This window comes from Taudactylus pleione, unplaced genomic scaffold, assembly GCF_031769625.1.
Source record: "Taudactylus pleione unplaced genomic scaffold, aTauple2 ptg000132l, whole genome shotgun sequence".
NCBI classification, from domain to species: Eukaryota; Metazoa; Chordata; class Amphibia; order Anura; family Myobatrachidae; genus Taudactylus; species Taudactylus pleione.
In genome coordinates, this window is record NW_028284534.1 from 216,153 (window position 1) to 241,912 (window position 25,760).

General features: G+C 45.7%; 1 protein-coding gene across 1 annotated transcript in view; it reads left to right on the forward strand.

The window, feature by feature from the left end:
* Nucleotides 1–25,760, forward strand: part of LOC148523468 (attractin-like protein 1) — a gene marked incomplete at its 3' end in the record, with an annotated part of 317,484 nt that overhangs the window by 205,748 nt on the left and 85,976 nt on the right. The window contains exon 9 of the mRNA XM_088473211.1: nucleotides 8,244–8,427. Coding sequence (XP_088329337.1) covers nucleotides 8,244–8,427 — 184 coding nt within the window. The remainder of the gene's footprint in view (nucleotides 1–8,243; nucleotides 8,428–25,760) is intronic.

Below are 25,760 nucleotides of genomic sequence, written 5' to 3' on the forward strand. Positions count from 1 at the left end.
ACAGTGCTACAAGCAGACAGTGACAGTGCTACAAGCAGACAGTGACAGTGCTACAAGCAGACAGTGACAGTGCTACAAGCAGACAGTGACCGAGCTACAAGCAGACAGTGACCGAGCTACAAGCAGACAGTGACCGAGCTACAAGCAGACAGTGACCGAGCTACAAGCAGACAGTGACCGAGCTACAAGCAGACAGTGACCGAGCTACAAGCAGACAGTGACCGAGCTACAAGCAGACAGTGACCGAGCTACAAGCAGACAGTGACCGAGCTACAAGCAGACAGTGACCGAGCTACAAGCAGCGATACTGCTACAAGTAGACAGCGATAATGTTACAAGCAGACAGCGATAGTGCTACAAGGAGACAGCGATAGTGCTACAAGGAGACAGCGATAGTGCTACAAGCAGTGATAGTGCTAATGCTACAAGCAGACAGTGACAGTGCTACAAGCAGACAGTGACAGTGCTACAAGCAGACAGTGACAGTGCTACAAGCAGAGACTGACAGTGCTACAAGCAGAGACTGACAGTGCTACAAGCAGAGACTGACAGTGCTACAAGCAGAGACTGACAGTGCTACAAGCAGAGACTGACAGTGCTACAAGCAGAGACTGACAGTGCTACAAGCAGACAGTGCTAGTGCTATAAGCAGAGACTGACAGTGCTATAAGCAGAGACTGACAGTGCTACAAGCAGACAGTGACAGTGCTACAAGCAGCGATAGTGCTACAAGCAGCCAGCGATAGTGCTACAAGCAGCCAGCGATAGTGCTACAAGGAGACAGCGATAGTGCTACAAGGAGACAGCGATAGTGCTACAAGGAGACAGCGATAGTGCTACAAGGAGACAGCGATAGTGCTACAAGCAGACAGCGATAATGCTACAAGCAGACAGCGATAGTGCTACAAGCAGACAGTGACAGTGCTACAAGCAGACAGTGACAGTGCTACAAGCAGTGACAGTGCTACAAGCAGAGACTGATAGTGCTACAAGCAGACAGTGACCGAGCTACAAGCAGACAGTGACCGAGCTACAATCAGACAGTGACCGAGCTACAATCAGACAGTGACCGAGCTACAAGCAGACAGTGACCGAGCTACAAGCAGACAGTGACCGAGCTACAAGCAGACAGTGACCGAGCTACAAGCAGACAGTGACCGAGCTACAAGCAGACAGTGAGAGTGCTACAAGCAGACAGTGAGAGTGCTACAAGCAGACAGTGAGAGTGCTACAAGCAGACAGTGATAGAGCTACAAGCCGACAGTGTTAGTGCTACAAGCCGACAGTGATAGTGCTACAAGCCGACAGTGATAGTGCTACAAGCCGACAGTGACAGTGCTACAAGCCGACAGTGACAGTGCTACAAGCCGACAGTGACAGTGCTACAAGCCGACAGTGACAGTGCTACAAGCCGACAGTGCTAGTTCTACAATCAGACAGTGCTAGTGCTACAATCAGACAGTGCTAGTGCTACAATCAGACAGTGCTAGTGCTACAAGCAGACAGTGCTAGTGCTACAAGCAGACAGTGACCGAGCTACAAGCAGACAGTGACCGAGCTACAAGCAGACAGTGACCGAGCTACAAGCAGACAGTGACCGAGCTACAAGCAGACAGTGACCGAGCTACAAGCAGACAGTGACCGAGCTACAAGCAGACAGTGACCGAGCTACAAGCAGACAGTGACCGAGCTACAAGCAGACAGTGACCGAGCTACAAGCAGACAGTGACCGAGCTACAAGCAGACAGTGACAAGTGCTACAAGCAGACAGTGACAAGTGCTACAAGCAGCGATACTGCTACAAGGAGACAGCGAGACTGCTACAAGGAGACAGCGATAGTGCTACAAGGAGACAGCGATAGTGCTACAAGCAGTGATAGTGCTACAAGCAGTGATAGTGCTAATGCTACAAGCAGACAGTGACAGTGCTACAAGCAGACAGTGACAGTGCTACAAGCAGACAGTGACAGTGCTACAAGCAGACAGTGACAATGCTACAAGCAGAGACTGACAGTGCTACAAGCAGAGAGTGATAATGCTACAAGCACCTGTTTACCATAAAATGATACAAATTATAACATTTCTCAAAGGGAGCTACAGTTGTATTACTAACAGTATTTCTTTCTGTGGACACACTTTTTCATTTATTTTCATTTTTTCATTTATTTTCATTCATGTTTCTGTTCATTTATACATATATATCTTTTTCTTTTGTCTTGTTCTATACACATTTATTTTTATGATATAGGTTACTCATGTGATACGGCTGGTTACATATTATTTATTTTAATATTTATTATTTAATTCATTTATCATTTATGTTATTTTTTTATCAATTGTCTTTTCTTTTCTATATATTCCAATATTGATATATGTATATGTTATACTGCTTTTTATTGATGTATTAATTAGTAAAGTTACCTTCTATTGAATAGCGCCTTATACCTTTTTCTGCTTGATTCTTATTGTGACTTATTCGCTGTATTTGGATTCATGGGCTCCCATATAGAGGGCCTAATTCACGTTTATACGTAGTCGTCAATGTTCAGGCAAGTGAGCGATCAACTGCATGACTGCGCAGCGATCACACTGGGCATGTGCAAAGATGTTTCTACGATTGCGGTCAGACTGGGAATTTTATCATAGAAGGACTGACTGGAAGGGACCGTTTGGGGGAGGCAACGAGGAGCGTCAGAAAAAACGCAGTGGTGTCATGGCCATTTCCGGGGTGTGTATCTATTATCAGCTGCAATCGTGTACGTAGCGAAACATGGCGCCTGCGTCGCTTCTGCCGCGGCCAGTCTGCGTAGCCATAGCACCACCATAGCCGTCGATGTTCCTCGTGTATAGTCTGTGTATGTGTACGCAGTAGTGAATGAGTTTGCGATGGCCCTAGTGGGCGTTTGTCTTCTGTTTTGGGCGGCAGCTTCACCTGATGGGATTTGCAGTTCCAAAAGCCTAAAAAATTGCAATTGCGAACAAATATGAATTAGGCCCAGAATTGGGAGTAAATGAGGGTAGAAGGAACAATTTTGCACCCTGCTAAAACGATGTTGCTCTGCAGGGTTGGGGCAAATCGGTGATTTGGAAAAGGGAGCGACGAGCAAGCTGATCCTGTTTCCTAAGTCCCTTGTGTATAAATAAAGCTGTGCAGTGCTTGGGCGCTACATGTGCGCACAGACACTATCTTACTGTATTGTCCCTTTTGCATCACGACCTGTTTTGTCCAGATATCATTGTGCTCTCTCTGCCTGAGAGCCATTCCCGCTGTAAATGAGGCTCATCGTTTGTGCAGATCCGACGCGTTTCACCCTGATATCTATCATCCATGTACATATATGCAGATGTCATTGTGCTCTCTCTGCCTGGGACCGCTTCCTGCTGTAAATGAGGCTCATCGTTTGTACAGCGCCGACGCGTTTCACCCTGATATTGATCATCCATGTACATATATGCAGATGTCATTGTGCTCTCTCTGCCTGAGAGCCATTCCCGCTGTAAATGAGGCTCATCGTTTGTGCAGCGCCGACGCGTTTCACCCTGATATCTATCATCCATGTACATATATGCAGATGTCATTGTGCTCTCTCTGCCTGGGACCGCTTCCTGCTGTAAATGAGGCTCATCGTTTGTACAGCGCCGACGCGTTTCACCCTGATATTGATCATCCATGTACATATATGCAGATGTCATTGTGCTCTCTCTTCCTGGGACCGCTTCCTGCTGTAAATGAGGCTCATCGTTTGTACAGCGCCGACGCGTTTCACCCTGATATTGATCATCCATGTACATATATGCAGATGTCATTGTGCTCTCTCTTCCTGGGAGCGCTTCCTGCTGTAAATGAGGCTCATCGTTTGTACAGCGCCGACGCGTTTCACCCTGATATTGGTCATCCATGTACATATATGCAGATGTCATTGTGCTCTCTCTTCCTGGGAGCGCTTCCTGCTGTAAATGAGGCTCATCGTTTGTACAGCGCCGACGCGTTTTACCTTGATATCTATCATCCATGTACATATATGCAGATGTCATTGTGCTCTCACTGCCTGGGAGTGCTTCCTGCTGTAAATGAGGCTCATCGTTTGTGCAGAACTGACGCGTTTCACCTTGATAGACATCATCCATGTACATATATGCAGATGTCATTGTGCTCTCTCTGCCTGAGAGCCATTCCCGCTGTAAATGAGGCTCATCGTTTGTGCAGATCCGACGCGTTTCACCCTGATATTGATCATCCATGTACATATATGCAGATGTCATTGTGCTCTCTCTGCCTGAGAGCCATTCCCGCTGTAAATGAGGCTCATCGTTTGTACAGCGCCGACGCGTTTCACCCTGATATCTATCATCCATGTACATATATGCAGATGTCATTGTGCTCTCTCTTCCTGGGACCGCTTCCTGCTGTAAATGAGGCTCATCGTTTGTACAGCGCCGACGCGTTTCACCCTGATATTGATCATCCATGTACATATATGCAGATGTCATTGTGCTCTCTCTTCCTGGGAGCGCTTCCTGCTGTAAATGAGGCTCATCGTTTGTACAGCACCGACGCGTTTCACCCTGATATTGATCATCCATGTACATATATGCAGATGTCATTGTGCTCTCTCTTCCTGGGAGCGCTTCCTGCTGTAAATGAGGCTCATCGTTTGTACAGCGCCGACGCGTTTTACCTTGATATCTATCATCCATGTACATATATGCAGATGTCATTGTGCTCTCACTGCCTGGGAGTGCTTCCTGCTGTAAATGAGGCTCATCGTTTGTGCAGAACTGACGCGTTTCACCTTGATAGACATCATCCATGTACATATATGCAGATGTCATTGTGCTCTCACTGCCTGGGAGCGCTTCCTGCTGTAAATGAGGCTCATCGTTTGTGCAGAACTGACGCGTTTCACCTTGATATCCATCATCCATACAGATAAAGATGACTGGTAGGGTCTGACTCACTTTTGTATGATACGGCGATGTGAGTGCAGTTGAGCAATCTTCAGCGTCTGCACATGCGTCCGGTCAATACCGTATTCGCTTGCAGCGAGTATCTATTCGTAGTGTGAGTGACAGTCAGGAAGCGTTTGGGTGAGCCAAGGGAAGTGTCCTCTAATAACGCAGACATGTCGGGGGCGTCGCATTCTGCATCTGCAATCTCATATGCAAGAAATGTGGCGCCGGCGTCTCAGTTCCCGCGGCTTTCTGCGCGATCATAGAGTTACTCAGGAATGCTAACATGGAATGATCTCCCGGTGGTTACAACCTTTGCATGTTTCGCGCAGCAGCCGTGTACGGGATCGCAGATGTGATGGCGTTAGCGCCCATCCCTGAAGCCGCCCTTCTATCTCAGCACTAGCCTTAGAGCAGACACTTATTACACCCTATGTAATATTGCAGGAATACACTGCGAGGACGCCCATCTCCTATTTTATATTACTTACACATTACCTCTCTTATTTGCATATTTTGTATCATCTTTTATATAGGGTTTAATACAAGTTAAGTTTTATTTTTAATTTAAGTACTTTAGGTCATTAATTAAAAACATAATTATACTTGGGGGTATAATTACTAAAGTGAGAGTTTTTAGAAGTGGTTGCTATGGGCAACATCTTCACTTCTAAAACCTCTCACGTTAGTAAATCTACCCCTAGGTGTCCAGATGGAAATTGTCTCTCTATGAATTTTATATATTTTATTTAAAACTTGGGGCCGGATTCAATTGAGAAATGGAGAAAAATTAGGAAAATCCCTATTTTTGGGTAAAAATTTGGTGATTTCTTTCAGAACCCTTTGGACATCCCCCCTAATGATACTTTAGCTAAAATGTTTTTGTAAGTTGCGTACTTTGGCGAAAAACGACTGCTGAAATTTCAGTGAATTTTTAATTTTTTTTATGAAAAATGCGTTTAACGTATTGGGTTTGGTATTACGGAGGGCCATAAGGATGCGCCAAGTGTATTAAACATCGCACGTGGCTGGCGCAGACTTTTTCTAGCAGTTTTAAAAAACCGCCTGCGCCAGCCACGGGCGATGTTTAAAACTCTTGGCACATCCTTATGGCCCTCCGAAATACCAGACCCAATACGTTAAATGCATTTTTCACGAAAAAATAAATAAAATTCACCGAAATTTTAGCATTTAAGTACGTAACAAATATTATTTTTTGCTAAAGTATCATTAGGGGGGCTGTCCAAAGGGTTCTGAAAAAAATCCCCACATTTTTACCCAAAAATAGGGAGTTTTCTAATTTTTTTCACCTGCCCTAGGCTGGAGAAAAGTTATCTCCAGTTTTTAGGTGAAAAACGTCAGTTTTTTCGCCGTCGTTGGCAAAAATGGGCGATGTGATGGACGTTTTCGGCAACGACGGCGAAATCGCCTGATTTCGCCTCTAATTGAATTCCCCCCCCTTAATCGGCTGAATTGTGCGCCGTTTTACCACTCCAAATGCTTGTTTGCAAATCTTTCCGTTTTTGCGTATGGTAGCGCCACTTTGTGTAGTTATATCCATTCGATATTGACATGCAGAGGCTGACGCTTCTCCACAGAGATTGGCTTCCGCCTGTTGTTAATGGGATGCATTTTGTGGCTTACGTTTGGAGTACTTGTATTGATAAATATAAGGTGCAGTTGGATCAGTGAGTACGATCTTCCCAGCGGTGTTTCTCAGTAAATGGATAGCTCTGTGTCTGTATAGGTCGGCATTAACCAGTATATTATCCACAATAACCGCTTTCCGTCCGGGGAGAGCTTCCCTTCCAGACAATGCTCCAGACCTGCAGCACAAGTGTCTGTTTTCATCCCTCACGTCTCATCAGTATCTCCTTGTGCCCGCTGACCTGGAAATTCCCCTCGGTACAGCCGCGCGCGACAAGAATTTCTGACCATCTTTGTATCACTAAGTAATATTTCTTGGGTGGTTACTCATCACTCCCGGGAACACGGTTGCTGCGGATTCTGCTTCCTGCATGGTGAGCGGAGTCTGTACTGGAGACAATAAGGCCACAAGTATACAGAGAGCCGCTGTATGACATGAATATACAGCAACGTCCGCGTACTGGGCCCTTTTCCCACTGGCGTTAAGATCGCACTTTTACTACCGGCTTTTAGTGCTAATAACAGCATAGAAACAGGAATGCCAGTGCCAGTGACCTCTTACCCACCTGTGCTTTCAGCCGGGCATCGGCCTTCTATTGTCACCCACTTTCCTCACATCGTGACCAGGCCCCTGACCCAAGGACACTGATAAACACTTAGACCACGTTCAGTTGAGGCGATCGTACTCACTGATCCAACCCTACTTTAACCCTGTACCTGGCTTATTACAGTATGCCCTTCAGGTATGCAGTTGGGATGCTGACGGTCTGAATGACGACAGTCGGCATCCTGACTGTCTAATCCCGGAAAGGGTCTAAGGACAGGCGTCAAAGTCCTGATGCCTGTCATTTTACCTACGCTGGGAGCCCGGCATCCCGATAGAAGGTAAGCCGGGCGCGGACAGCCGCCTGGGGGAAGGGTTAGGTTAGGGGCTCCCAGGAGGACACTTAGGGTTAGGCAGCCCCCGGGGAGGTTAGGGTTAGGCTAGGGGAAGGGGGTTAGGGTTAGGCACCCCTGGGGGGGAGGTTAGGGTTAGGCACCGCCCCCACCGGACACTTAGGGTTAGGCTGCGGGGAAGGGGGGTGGGGCAAAGGTTTAGGCACAGAGGGGGGTTAGGGACTTGGGGGGGAAAGTTAGGGTTATGGGGGGGGAGAAAGGTTAGCGATTCTTACCTTAATTAACGATCGGGATTCTCACCCTTGCCGGGCTGCCGCTGTCGGTGGTAAATCATACTGATTCCTGTCCTTCATGCTACCTCTCTCCCCCTGCGTCCGGTTCCATGCCAGGAGGGTGGTGCTCCTCTATGTGCTGCATAGTGCTGAATGACAGACTTGCTCTGTAGACATAGACACAAAGTCTGATTATCAGCTTCATACGGGGGAGGGTGGGGGGTGATCTATAAACAATTCTATGCACTATGCTGTACATGGCAAATAAATCAGTGAATAAAGCTCTTTATAGCTACATTACCGCATAGGAAGATATTTTATTTAGGGGCCCATCCTCCTTGCTAATATTTTGCTGCCCGTGACGGAGGATTTGAGGAGGGGGAGGGGTGCCAATATTACAAGCTGCCATCTTTTGGTTGATAAATGTTACTGTATGTTGCCGGTTTTCCCTCTCATCGTTGCACCGTTTATTTCCAGGGTCCAACACGTGGCTGGTTCCGGAGACGCGAGGAGCCATTGTGCAAGGAGGGTACGGTCACACCAGCGTCTACGACCCGATTACAAAGTCTGCGTATGTGCATGGGGGGTACAAGGCTTTGCCAGGCAACAAGTACGGCCTCGTGGATGATCTCTACCGATATGAAGTGAATACCAAGACCTGGTGAGTATTCATGCTACAAAGTGTACACCATGGGCCATATGCAGGACCTGGGCCCAGCCCACGGCACCATTACACGGAGAGGCGCCCTTCACGGAGAGGCTCCCTACACGGAGAGGCGCCCTACACGGAGAGGCGCCCTACACGGAGAGGCGCCCGCACACGGAGGGGCTCCCGCACACGGAGAGGCGCCCGCACACTGAGAGGCGCCCGCACACTGAGAGGCGCCCGCACACTGAGAGGCGCCCGCACACTGAGAGGCGCCCGCACACTGAGAGGCGCCCGCACACTGAGAGGCGCCCGCACACTGAGAGGCGCCCGCACACTGAGAAGCGCCCTACACTGAGAGGTGCCCGCAAACTGTCAAGGTGCCCACACACATAGCGACATTTTAAACGATTTGGCCGATTTCGACGAATCGTGACGACGAATCGGGTAAAAGAAGTACAAATCGTGAGTTTATACTCACGAGCACGATGCCGATGCGCGTAACCGCTCGTCGTACATCGCATCTTCTGATCTGCTGTGCTGCAGGGTAGATTAGCCAATCTGGGATAAAATGCATTGGCTGCAAGATAGATCTTTAGTCAGATTGGACATTTTTAACTCCAAATCGTGATCACGACGGCAAGGGAGCTCCCGTGAAAGTTCATGAGGAAATTGAACATAAAATCGTATCGTGAGGACATCGTTATGTGTGTGGGCACTTTCAGATATTTTGCACGATTTGCCGATTTTGACGCATTGGAACTACAAATCGTGCAAAATATGTACAAATCGTGAGTGTCCACTGACGATAACGATGCTGGTGCGCGTACCCGCGGGTCGTTAATCATATCTTCAGATTTTACCTACTGCAGGTAAGATCTGGCAATCTCTTTAACGATGCACTGGAAATCGTTAAGGACCAACAATAGGTCGTTTGTCCAGGACTGCCAGGGAGCTGCCCGGAGTTCAAGGGAGATGGTGAAAGACATCGCATCATTGGCGAGTCGTTCAGTGTGTGGGCACCTTTCAGGGTAAGAATCGCGCTGAGGTGATGGATGGTGGCAGTGGTGGGATTTTCAACCACCATCCGTAAACCTAATCCCCCCCAGCCCTGGCCTAACCCTAACCCGCATACTTACCATCAGAATGCCGGCGGTTGGGATACCGACGTCGGTATCTTGATGTCTTCGGGATAGCAGCGTCGGCATTCTGACAGGCATCGGGATTCCGGCGTCAGTATACTGACGTCTGTCATCCTGTCCACAGCATCCTAAACGCATCCCATAGAAACACATTCCCCTCCCTCACCTCTATAGTAACACATTCCTCTCTCACCTCGGTAGTAACACATTTCTCTCTCACCTCGGTAGTAACACATTTCCTTCCCTCACGATAAAAATACACCTGTAGTAAACTATTCTCCGCTCCCTTATCTCTGGAGTAACACATTCCCTTCCTTCACCCCGTAGTAACACTTTTATCTCAGTATTGTGAAAGTATCCTGACCTACGGGATTGTCTTCTGGTATGGGAACTGTACTGCGGCTGAACGTAGGGCGCTAGATCGGGTGGTTAGAACGGCTGGTAGAATTATTGGAGTTGTACGACCATGCACCCAGGAGATCTATAGAAAGAGACTCCTGAAGAAATGTAAATCCATTTTAGCAGACCCCAGCCATCCGAATCATGCGCTCTTTAAGAAATTGCCATCAAATAGTCGATTTACAGACATACAGGTGTCACATATCACATTACTCAGCGCAGTCTCCCATATACAGACTCAGGAGCACACAGATATACAGGTGTCACATATCACATTACTCAGCGCAGTCTCCCATATACAGACTCAGGAGCACACAGATATACTGGTGTCACATATCACATTACTCAGCGCTGTCTCCCATATACAGACTAAGGAGCTCACATATATACAGGTGTCACATATCACATTACTCAGCGCAGTCTCCCATATACAGACTAAGGAGCTCACATATATACAGGTGTCACATATCACATTACTCAGCACAGTCTCCTATATACAGACTAAGGAGCTCACATATATACAGGTGTCACATATCACATTACTCAGCGCAGTCTCCCATATACAGACTCCGGAGCAGACAGATATACAGGTGTCACATATCACATTACTCAGCGCAGTCTCCCATATACAGACTCAGGAGCACACAGATATACAGGTGTCACATATCACATTACTCAGCGCAGTCTCCCATATACAGACTCAGGAGCACACAGATATACTGGTGTCACATATCACATTACTCAGCGCTGTCTCCCATATACAGACTAAGGAGCACACAGATATACAGGTGTCACATATCACATTACTCAGTGCAGTCTCCCATATACAGACTCAGGAGCACACAGATATACAGGTGTCACGTATCACATTACTCAGCACAGTCTCCATATACAGACTCAGGAGCACACAGATATACAGGTGTCACATATCACATTACTCAGCGCAGTCTCCCAAATACAGACTCAGGAGCACAGAGATATACAGGTGTCACTTATCACATTACTCAGCGCAGTCTCCCATATACAGACTCAGGAGCATACAGATATACAGATGTCACATATCACATTACTCAGCGCAGTCTCCCATATACAGACTCAGGAGCACACAGATATACAGGTGTCACATATCACATCACTGAGCGCAGTCTCCCATATACAGACTCAGGAGTACACATATATACAGATGTCACCTATGACATTACTCATCGCAGTCTCCCATATACAGACTCAGGAGCATACAGATATACAGGTGTTACATATCCCATTACTCAGCGCAGTCTCCCATATACAGACTCAGGAGCACACAGATATACAGGTGTCACATATCACATTACTCAGCTCAGTCTCCATATACAGACTCAGGAGCACACAGATATACAGGTGTCACATATCACATTACTCAGCGCAGTCTCCTTATACAGACTCAGGAGTACACATATATACAGGCATCACCTATCACATTACTCAGCGCAGTCTCCATATACAGACTCAGGAGCACACAGATATACAGGTGTCACATATCACATTACACAGCACAGTCTCCCATATACAGACAGGAGCACACAGATATACAGGTGTCATATATCACATTACTCAGCGCAGTCTCCCATATACAGACTCAGGAGCACACAGATATACAGGTGTCACATATCACATTACTCAGCGCAGTCTCCTATATACAGACTCAGGAGCACACAGATATACAGGTGTCACATATCACATTACTCAGCACAGTCTCCTATATACAGACTCAGGAGCACACAGATATACAGGTGTCACATATCACATTACTCAGCGCAGTCTCCCATATACAAACTCAGGAGCACACAGATATACAGGTGTCACATATCACATTACTCAGCGCAGTCTCCCATATACAGACTCAGGAGCACACAGATATACAGGTGTCACATATCACATCACTCAGCACAGTCTCCATATACAGACTCAGGAGCACACAGATATACAGGTTTCACATATCACATTACTCAGCGCAGTCTCCTATATACAGACTCAGGCGCACACAGATATACAGCTGTCACATATCACATTACTCAGCGCAGTCTCCCATATACAGACTCAGGAGCACACAGATATACAGGTGTCACATATCACATTACTCAGCGCAGTCTCCATATACAGACTCAGGAGCACACAGATATACAGGTGTCACATATCACATTACTCAGCGCAGTCTCCCATATACAGACTCAGGAGCACACAGATATACAGCTGTCACATATCACATTACTCAGCGCAGTCTCCCATATACAGACTCAGGAGCACACAGATATACAGATGTCACATATCACATTACTCAGCGCAGTCTCCATATACAGACTCAGGAGCATACAGATATACAGCTGTCACATATCACATTACTCAGCACAGTCTCCTATATACAGACTCAGGAGCACACAGATATACATGTGTCACATATCACATTACTCAGCGCAGTCTCCATATACAGACTCAGGAGCACACAGATATACAGGTGTCACATATCACATTACTCAGCGCAGTCTCCATATACAGACTCAGGAGCACACAGATATTCAGGTGTCACATATCACATTACTCAGCGCATTCTCCATATAGAGACTCAGGAGCACACAGATATACAGGTGTCACATATCACATTACTCAGCGCAGGCTCCATATACAGACTCAGGAGCACACAGATATACAGGTGTCACATATCACATTACTCAGCACAATCTCCCATATACAGACTCAGGAGCACACAGATATACAGGTGTCACATATCACATTACTCAGCGCAGTCTCCCATATACAGACTCAGGAGCACACAGATATACAGGTGTCACATATCACATCACTCAGCGCAGTCTCCATATACAGACTCAGGAGCACACAGATATACAGGTTTCACATATCACATTACTCAGCACAGTCTCCTATATACAGACTCAGGAGCACACAGATATACAGCTGTCACATATCACATTACTCAGCGCAGTCTCCCATATACAGACTCAGGTGCACACAGATTTACAGGTGTCACATATCACATTACTCAGCACAGTCTCCATATACAGACTAAGGAGCACACAGATATACAGGTGTCACATATCACATTACTCAGCGCAGTCTCCTATATACAAACTCAGGAGCACACAGATATACAGGTGTCACATATCACATTACTCACCGCAGTCTCCCATATACAGACTCAGGAGCACACAGATATACAGGTGTCACATTTCGCATTGCTCAGCGCAGTCTCTCATATACAGACTCAGGAGCACACAGATATACAGGTGTCACATATCACAATTCTCAGCGCAGTCTCCCATATACAGACTCAGGAGCACACAGATATACAGGTGTCACATTACTCAGCACAGTCTCCCTTATACAGACTCAGGAGCACACAGATATACAGGTGTCACACATCACATTACTCAGTGCAGTCTCCCATATACAGACTCAAGAGCGCACAGATATACAGGTGCCACATATCGCATTGCTCAGCGCAGTCTCTCATATACAGACTCAGGAGCACACAGATATACAGGTGTTACATATCACATTACTCAGCGCAGTCTCCCATATACAGACTCAGGAGCACACAGATATACAGGTGTCACATTACTCAGCACAGTCTCCCATATACAGACTCAGGAGCACACAGATATACAGGTGTCTCACATCACATTACTCAGCGCAGTCTCCCATATACAGACTCAGGAGCATACAGATATACAGGTGTTACATATCCCATTACTCAGCGCAGTCTCCCATATACAGACTCTTGAGCACACAGATATACAGCTGTCACATATCACATTACTCAGCGCAGTCTCCCATATACAGACTCAGGAGCACACAGATATACAGGTGTCACATATCGCATTGCTCAGCGCAGTCTCTCATATACAGACGCAAGAGCGCACAGATATACAGGTGCCACATATCGCATTGCTCAGCACAGTCTCCATATACAGACTCAGGAGTACAAATATATACAGGCGTCACCTATCACATTACTCAGCACAGTCTCCCTTATACAGACTCAGGAGCACACAGATATACAGGTGTCACACATCACATTACTCAGCGCAGTCTCCCATATACAGACTCAAGAGCGCACAGATATACAGGTGCCACATATCGCATTGCTCAGCGCAGTCTCTCATATACAGACTCAGGAGCACACAGATATACAGGTGTCACATATCACATTACTCAGCGCAGTCTCCCATATACAGACTCAGGAGCACACAGATATACAGGTGTCACATTACTCAGCACAGTCTCCCATATACAGACTCAGGAGCACACAGATATACAGGTGTCTCACATCACATTACTCAGCGCAGTCTCCCATATACAGACTCAGGAGCACACCGATATACATTTGTCACATATCACATTACTCAGCGCAGTCTCCCATATACAGACTCAGGAGCATACAGATATACAGGTGTTACATATCCCATTACTCAGCGCAGTCTCCCATATACAAACTCAGGAGCACACAGATATACAGCTGTCACATATCACATTACTCAGCACAGTCTCCCATATACAGACAGGAGCACACAGATATACAGGTGTCACATATCACATTACTCAGCACAGTCTCCCATATACAGACTCAGGAGCACACAGATATACAGGTGTCACATATCACATTACTCAGCGCAGTCTCCCATATACAGTCTCAGGAGCACACAGATATACAGGTGTCATATATCACATTACTCAGCGCAGTCTCCATATACAGACTCTGGAGCACACAGATATACAGGTGTCACATATCACATTACTCAGCACAGTCTCCCATATACAGACTCAGGAGCACACAGATATACAGGTGTCACATATCACATTACTCAGCGAAGTCTCCCATATACAGACTCAGGAGCACACAGATATACAGGTGTCACATATCACATTACTTAGCGCAGTCTCCCATATACAGAGTCAGGAGCACACAGATATACAGGTGTCACATATCACATTACTCAGCGCAGTCTCCTATATACAGACTCAGGAGCACACAGATATACAGGAGTCACATATCACATTACTCACCACAGTCTCTCATGTACAGACTCAGGAGCACACAGATATACAGGATTCACATATCACATTACTCACTTTGTCTCCCATATACAGACTCAGGAGCAGACAGATATACAGGTGTCACATATCACATTACTCAGCGCAGTCTCCCATATACAGACTCAGGAGTACACATATATACAGGTGTCACATATCACATTACTCAGCGCAGTCTCCCATATACAGACCCAGGAGCACACAGATATACAGGTGTCACATATCACATTACTCAGCGCAGTCTCCCATATACAGACTCAGGAGCACACAGATATACAGGAGTCACATATCACATTACTCACCACAGTCTCCCATGTACAGACTCAGGAGCACACAGATATACAGGATTCACATATCACATTACTCACCACAGTCTCCCATATACAGACTCAGGAGCAGACAGATATACAGGTGTCACATATCACATTACTCAGCGCAGTCTCCCATATACAGACTTAGGAGTACACATATATACAGGTGTCACATATCACATTACTCAGCGCAGTCTCCCATATACAGACCCAGGAGCATACAGATATACAGGTGTCACATATCACATTACTCAGCACAGTCTCCCATGTACAGACTCAGGAGCACACAGATATACAGGTGTCACATATCACATTACTCAGCACAGTCTCCCATATACAGACTCAGGAGCACACAGATATACAGGTGTCACATATCATATTACTCACCGCAGTCTCCCATATACAGACTCAGGAGCACACAGATATACAGGTGTCACATGTCGCATTGCTCAGCGCAGTCTCCCATATACAGACTCAGGAGCACACAGATATACAGGTGTCACATATCACATTACTCAGTGCAGTCTCCCATATACAGACTCAGGAGCACACAGATATACAGGTGTCACATATCACATTACTCAGCGCAGTCTCCCATATACAGACTCAGGAGCATACAGATATACAGGTGTTACATATCCCATTACTCAGCGCAGTCTCCCATATACAGACTCAGGAGCACACAGATATACAGGTGTCACATATCACATTACTCAGCTCAGTCTCCATTTACAGACTCAGGAGCACACAGATATACAGGTGTCACATATCACATTACTCAGCGGAGTCTCCTTATACAGACTCAGGAGTACACATATATACAGGCATCACCTATCACATTACTCAGCGCAGTCTCCATATACAGACTCAGGAGCACACAGATATACAGGTGTCACATATCACATTACACAGCACAGTCTCCCATATACAGACAGGAGCACACAGATATACAGGTGTCATATATCACATTACTCAGCGCAGTCTCCCATATACAGACTCAGGAGCACACAGATATACAGGTGTCACATATCACATTACTCAGCGCAGTCTCCTATATACAGACTCAGGAGCACACAGATATACAGGTGTCACATATCACATTACTCAGCACAGTCTCCTATATACAGACTCAGGAGCACACAGATATACAGGTGTCACATATCACATTACTCAGCGCAGTCTCCCATATACAAACTCAGGAGCACACAGATATACAGGTGTCACATATCACATTACTCAGCGCAGTCTCCCATATACAGACTCAGGAGCACACAGATATACAGGTGTCACATATCACATCACTCAGCACAGTCTCCATATACAGACTCAGGAGCACACAGATATACAGGTTTCACATATCACATTACTCAGCGCAGTCTCCTATATACAGACTCAGGCGCACACAGATATACAGCTGTCACATATCACATTACTCAGCGCAGTCTCCCATATACAGACTCAGGAGCACACAGATATACAGGTGTCACATATCACATTACTCAGCGCAGTCTCCCATATACAGACTCAGGAGCACACAGATATACAGGTGTCACATATCACATTACTCAGCGCAGTCTCCATATACAGACTCAGGAGCACACAGATATACAGGTGTCACATATCACATTACTCAGCGCAGTCTCCCATATACAGACTCAGGAGCACACAGATATACAGCTGTCACATATCACATTACTCAGCGCAGTCTCCCATATACAGACTCAGGAGCACACAGATATACAGATGTCACATATCACATTACTCAGCGCAGTCTCCATATACAGACTCAGGAGCATACAGATATACAGCTGTCACATATCACATTACTCAGCGCAGTCTCCATATACAGACTCAGGAGCACACAGATATACAGGTGTCACATATCACATTACTCAGCGCAGTCTCCATATACAGACTCAGGAGCACACAGATATTCAGGTGTCACATATCACATTACTCAGCGCATTCTCCATATAGAGACTCAGGAGCACACAGATATACAGGTGTCACATATCACATTACTCAGCGCAGTCTCCATATACAGACTCAGGAGCACACAGATATACAGGTGTCACATATCACATTACTCAGCACAGTCTCCCATATACAGACTCAGGAGCACACAGATATACAGGTGTCACATATCACATTACTCAGCGCAGTCTCCCATATACAGACTCAGGAGCACACAGATATACAGGTGTCACATATCACATCACTCAGCGCAGTCTCCATATACAGACTCAGGAGCACACAGATATACAGGTTTCACATATCACATTACTCAGCGCAGTCTCCTATATACAGACTCAGGAGCACACAGATATACAGCTGTCACATATCACATTACTCAGCGCAGTCTCCCATATACAGACTCAGGTGCACACAGATTTACAGGTGTCACATATCACATTACTCAGCGCAGTCTCCCATATACAGACTCAGGAGCACACAGATATACAGGTGTCACATATCACATTACTCAGCACAGTCTCCATATACAGACTCAGGAGCACACAGATATACAGGTGTCACATATCACATTACTCAGCACAGTCTCCATATACAGACTCAGGAACACAGATATACAGGTGTCACATATCACATTACTCAGCGCAGTCTCCCATATACAGACTCAGGAGCACACAGATATACAGGTGTCACATATCACATTACTCAGCGCAGTCTCCTATATACAGACTCAGGAGCACACAGATATACAGGTGTCACATATCACATTACTCAGCGCAGTCTCCCATATACAGACTCAGGAGCACACAGATATACAGCTGTCACATATCACATTACTCAGCGCAGTCTCCCATATACAGACTCAGGAGCACACAGATATACAGGAGTCACATATCACATTACTCAGCGCAGTCTCCATATACAGACTCAGGAGCATACAGATATACAGGTGTCACATATCACATTACTCAGTGCAGTCTCCCATATACAGACTCAGGAGCACACAGATATACAGGTGTCACATATCACATTACTCAGCACAGTCTCCTATATACAGACTAAGGAGCACACAGATATACAGGTGTCACATATCACATTACTCACCGCAGTCTCCCATATACAGACTCAGGAGCACACAGATATACAGGTGTCACATTTCGCATTGCTCAGCACAGTCTCTCATATACAGACTCAGGAGCACACAGATATACAGGTGTCACATATCACATTACTCAGCACAGTCTCCCTTATACAGACTCAGGAGCAGACAGATATACAGGTGTCACACATCACATTACTCAGTGCAGTCTCCCATATACAGACTCAAGAGCGGACAGATATACAGGTGCCACATATCGCATTGCTCAGCGCAGTCTCTCATATACAGACTCAGGAGCACACAGATATACAGGTGTCACATATCGCATTGCTCAGCGCAGTCTCTCATATACAGACTCAAGAGCGCACAGATATACAGGTGCCACATATCGCATTGCTCAGCGCAGTCTCCATATACAGACTCAGGAGTACAAATATATACAGGCGTCACCTATCACATTACTCAGCACAGTCTCCCTTATACAGACTCAGGAGCACACAGATATACAGGTGTCACACATCACATTACTCAGCGCAGTCTCCCATATACAGACTCAAGAGCGCACAGATATACAGGTGCCACATATCGCATTGCTCAGCGCAGTCTCTCATATACAGACTCAGGAGCACACAGATATACAGGTGTCACATATCACATTACTCAGCGCAGTCTCCCATATACAGACTCAGGAGCACACAGATATACAGGTGTCACATTACTCAGCACAGTCTCCCATATACAGACTCAGGAGCACACAGATATACAGGTGTCTCACATCACATTACTCAGCGCAGTCTCCCATATAGAGACTCAGGAGCACACCGATATACATTTGTCACATATCACATTACTCAGCGCAGTCTCCCATATACAGACTCAGGAGCATACAGATATACAGGTGTTACATATCCCATTACTCAGCGCAGTCTCCCATATACAGACTCAGGAGCACACAGATATACAGGTGTCACATATCACATTACTCAGCACAGTCTCCCATATACAGACAGGAGCACACAGATATACAGGTGTCACATATCACATTACTCAGCACAGTCTCCCATATACAGACTCAGGAGCACACAGATATACAGGTGTCACATATCACATTACTCAGCGCAGTCTCCCATATACAGTCTCAGGAGCACACAGATATACAGGTGTCATATATCACATTACTCAGCGCAGTCTCCATATACAGACTCTGGAGCACACAGATATACAGGTGTCACATATCACATTACTCAGCACAGTCTCCCATATACAGACTCAGGAGCACACAGATATACAGGTGTCACATATCACATTACTCAGCGAAGTCTCCCATATACAGACTCAGGAGCACACAGATATACAGGTGTCACATATCACATTACTTAGCGCAGTCTCCCATATACAGACTCAGGAGCACACAGATATACAGGTGTCACATATCACATTACTCAGCGCAGTCTCCTATATACAGACTCAGGAGCACACAGATATACAGGAGTCACATATCACATTACTCACCACAGTCTCCCATGTACAGACTCAGGAGCACACAGATATACAGGATTCACATATCACATTACTCACCACAGTCTCCCATATACAGACTCAGGAGCAGACAGATATACAGGTGTCACATATCACATTACTTAGCGCAGTCTCCCATATACAGACCCAGGAGCACACAGATATACAGGTGTCACATATCACATTACTCAGCGCAGTCTCCCATATACAGACTCAGGAGCACACAGATATACAGGAGTCACATATCACATTACTCACCACAGTCTCCCATGTACAGACTCAGGAGCACACAGATATACAGGATTCACATATCACATTACTCACCACAGTCTCCCATATACAGACTCAGGAGCAGACAGATATACAGGTGTCACATATCACATTACTCAGCGCAGACTCCCATATACAGACTCAGGAGCACACAGATATACAGGTGTCACATATCACATTACTCAGCGCAGTCTCCTATATACAGACTCAGGAGCACACAGATATACAGGTGTCACATATCACATTACTCAGCGCAGTCTCTCATATACAGACTCAGGAGCAGACAGATATACAGGTGTCACATATCGCATTGCTCAGCGCAGTCTCTCATATACAGACTCAGGAGCACACAGATATACAGGTGTTACATATCACATTACTCAGCGCAGTCTCCCATATACAGACTCAGGAGCAGACAGATATACAGGTGTCACATATCACATTACTCAGCGCTGTCTCCCATATACAGACTCAGGAGCTCACAGATATACAGGTGTCACATATCACATTACTCAGTGCAATCTCCTATATATAGACTCAGGAGCACACAGATATACAGGTGTCACATATCACATTACTCAGCGCAGTCTCCCATATACAGATATACAGGTGTCACATATCACATTATTCAGCGCAGTGTCCCATATACAGACTCAGGAGCAGACAGATATACAGGTGTCACATATCACATTACTCAGCGCAGTCTCCCATATACAGACTCAGGAGCAGACAGATATACAGGTGTCACATATCGCATTGCTCAGCGCAGTCTCTCATATACAGACTCAGGAGCACACAGATATACAGATGTCACATATCACATTACTCAGCGCAGTCTCCCATATACAGACTCAGGAGCACACAGATATACAGGTGTCACATTACTCAGCACAGTCTCCCATATACAGACTCAGGAGCAGACAGATATACAGGTGTCTCACATCACATTATTCAGCGCAGTCTCCCATATACAGACTCAGGAGCACACATATATACAGGTGTTACATATCCCATTACTCAGCGCAGTCTCCCATATACAGACTCAGGAGCACACAGATATACAGGTGTCACATATCACATTACTCAACGCAGTCTCCCATATACAGACTCAGGAGCACACAGATATACAGGTGTCACATATCACATTACTCAGCTCAGTCTCCATATACAGACTCAGGAGTACACATATATACAGGTGTCACCTATCACATTACTCAGCGCAGTCTCCATATACAGACTCAGGAGCACACAGATATACAGGTGTCACATATCACATTACACAGCACAGTCTCCCATATACAGACAGGAGCACACAGATATACAGGTGTCATATATCACATTACTCAGCGCAGTCTCCCATATACAGACTCAGGAGCACACAGATATACAGGTGTCACATATCACATTACTCAGCGCAGTCTCCCATATACAGACTCAGGAGCACACAGATATACAGGTGTCAAATATCACATTACTCAGCGCAGTCTCCCATATACAGACTCAGGAGCACACAGATATACAGGTGTCACATATCACCTTACTCAGCGCAGTCTCCCATATACAGACTCAGGAGCACACAGATATACAGGTGTCACATATCACATTACTCAGCGCAGTCTCCTATATACAGACTCAGGAGCACACAGATATACAGGTGTCACATATCACATTACTCAGCGCATTCTCCCATATACAGACTCAGGAGCACACAGATATACAGGATTCACATATCACATTACTCACCACAGTCTCCCATATACAGACTCAGGAGCAGACAGATATACAGGATTCACATATCACAATACTCACCGCAGTCTCCCATATACAGACTCAGGAGCACACAGATATACAGGTGTCACATAGCACATTACTCAGCACAGTCTCCTATATACAGACTCAGGAGCAGACAGATATACAGGATTCACATATCACAATACTCACCGCAGTCTCCCATATACAGACTCAGGAGCACACAGATATACATGTGTCACATATCACATTACTCAGCGCAGTCTCCCATATACAGACTCAGGAGCTCACAGATATACATGTGTCACATATCACATTACTCAGTGCAATCTCCTATATATAGACTCAGGAGCACACAGATATACAGGTGTCACATATCACATTACTCAGCGCAGTCTCCCATATACAGATATACAGGTGTCACATATCACATTACTCAGCGCAGTCTCCCATATACAGACTCAGGAGCAGACAGATATACAGGTGTCACATATCACATTACTCAGCGTAGTCTCCCATATACAGACTCAGGAGCACACAGATATACATGTGTCACATATCACATTACTCAGCGCAGTCTCCCATATACAGACTCAGGAGCACACAGATATACAGGTGTCACATATCACATTACTCAGCGCTGTCTCCCATATACAGACTCAGGAGCTCACAGATATACAGGTGTCACATATCACATTACTCAGTGCAATCTCCTATATATAGACTCAGGAGCACACAGATATACAGGTGTCACATATCACATTACTCAGCGCAGTCTCCCATATACAGATATACAGGTGTCGCATATCACATTACTCAGCGCAGTGTCCCATATACAGACTCAGGAGCAGACAGATATACAGGTGTCACATATCACATTACTCAGCGCAGTCTCCCATATACAGACTCAGGAGCAGACAGATATACAGGTGTCACATATCGCATTGCTCAGCGCAGTCTCTCATATACAGACTCAGGAGCACACAGATATACAGGTGTCACATATCACATTACTCAGCGCAGTCTCCCATATACAGACTCAGGAGCACACAGATATACATGTGTCACATATCACATTACTCAGCGCAGTCTCCCATATACAGACTCTGGAGCACACAGATATACAGGTGTCACATATCACATTACTCAGCGCTGTCTCCCATATACAGACTCAGGAGCTCACAGATATACAGGTGTCACATATCACATTACTCAGTGCAATCTCCTATATATAGACTCAGGAGCACACAGATATACAGGTGTCACATATCACATTACTCAGCGCAGTCTCCCATATACAGATATACAGGTGTCACATATCACATTACTCAGCGCAGTGTCCCATATACAGACTCAGGAGCAGACAGATATACAGGTGTCACATATCACATTACTCAGCGCAGTCTCCCATATACAGACTCAGGAGCAGACAGATATACAGGTGTCACATATCGCATTGCTCAGCGCAGTCTCTCATATACAGACTCAGGAGCACACAGATATACAGGTGTCACATATCACATTACTCAGCGCAGTCTCCCATATACAGACTCAGGAGCACACAGATATACATGTGTCACATATCACATTACTCAGCGCAGTCTCCCATATACAGACTCTGGAGCACACAGATATACAGGTGTCACATATCACATTACTCAGCGCTGTCTCCCATATACAGACTCAGGAGCTCACAGATATACAGGTGTCACATATCACATTACTCAGTGCAATCTCCTATATATAGACTCAGGAGCACACAGATATACAGGTGTCACATATCACATTACTCAGCGCAGTCTCCCATATACAGATATACAGGTGTCACATATCACATTACTCAGCGCAGTGTCCCATATACAGACTCAGGAGCAGACAGATATACAGGTGTCACATATCACATTACTCAGCGCAGTCTCCCATATACAGACTCAGGAGCAGACAGATATACAGGTGTCACATATCGCATTGCTCAGCGCAGTCTCTCATATACAGACTCAGGAGCACACAGATATACAGGTGTCACATATCACATTACTCAGCGCAGTCTCCCATATACAGACTCAGGAGCACACATATATACAGGTGTCACATTACTCAGCACAGTCTCCCATATACAGACTCAGGAGCAGACAGATATACAGGTGTCTCACATCACATTATTCAGCGCAGTCTCCCATATAGAGACTCAGGAGCACACCGATATACATTTGTCATATATCACATTACTCAGCGCAGTCTCCCATATACAGACTCAGGAGCACACAGATATACAGGTGTCACATATCACATTACTCAGCGCAGTCTCCCATATACAGACTCAGGAGCACACAGATATACAGGTGTCACATATCACATTACTCAGCTCAGTCTCCATATACAGACTCAGGAGTACACATATATACAGGTGTCACCTATCACATTACTCAGCGCAGTCTCCATATACAGACTCAGGAGCACACAGATATACAGGTGTCAGATATCACATTACACAGCACAGTCTCCCATATACAGACAGGAGCACACAGATATACAGGTGTCATATATCACATTACTCAGCGCAGTCTCCCATATACAGACTCAGGAGCACACAGATATACAGGTGTCACATATCACATTACTCAGCGCAGTCTCCCATATACAGACTCAGGAGCACACAGATATACAGGTGTCACATATCACATTACTCAGCGCAGTCTCCTATATACAGACTCAGGAGCACACAGATATACAGGTGTCACATATCACATTACTCAGCACAGTCTCCCATATACAGACTCAGGAGCACACAGATATACATGTGTCACATATCACATTACTCAGCGCAGTCTCCTATATACAGACTCAGGAGCACAAAGATAGACAGGTGTCACATATCATATTACTCAGCGCAGTCTCCCATATACAGACTCAGGAGCTCACAGATATACAGGTGTCACATATCACATTACTCAGCGCAGTCTCCCATATACAGACTCAGGAGTACACATATATACAGGTGTCACATATCACATTACTCAGCGCAGTCTCCCATATACAGACCCAGGAGCACACAGATATACATGTGTCACATATCACATTACTCAGCGCAGTCTCCTATATACAGACTCAGGAGCACACAGATATACAGGATTCACATATCACAATACTCACCGCAGTCTCCCATATACAGACTCAGGAGCACACAGATATACATGTGTCACATATAACATTACTCAGCGCAGTCTCCCATATACAGACTCAGGAGCTCACAGATATACATGTGTCACATATCACATTACTCAGTGCAATCTCCTATATATAGACTCAGGAGCACACAGATATACAGGTGTCACATATCACATTACTCAGCGCAGTCTCCCATATACAGATATACAGGTGTCACATATCACATTACTCAGCGCAGTGTCCCATATACAGACTCAGGAGCAGACAGATATACAGGTGTCACATATCACATTACTCAGCGCAGTCTCCCATATACAGACTCAGGAGCAGACAGATATACAGGTGTCACATATCACATTACTCAGCGCAGTGTCCCATATACAGACTCAGGAGCAGACAGATATACAGGTGTCACATATCACATTACTCAGCGCAGTCTCCTATATACAGACTCAGGAGCACACAGATATACAGGTGTCACATATCACATTACTCAGCGCAGTCTTCCATATACAGACTCAGGAGCACACAGATATACAGGTGTCACATATCACATTACTCACCACAGTCTCCATATACAGACACAGGAGCACACAGATATACAGGTGTCACATATCAGATCACTCAGCGCAG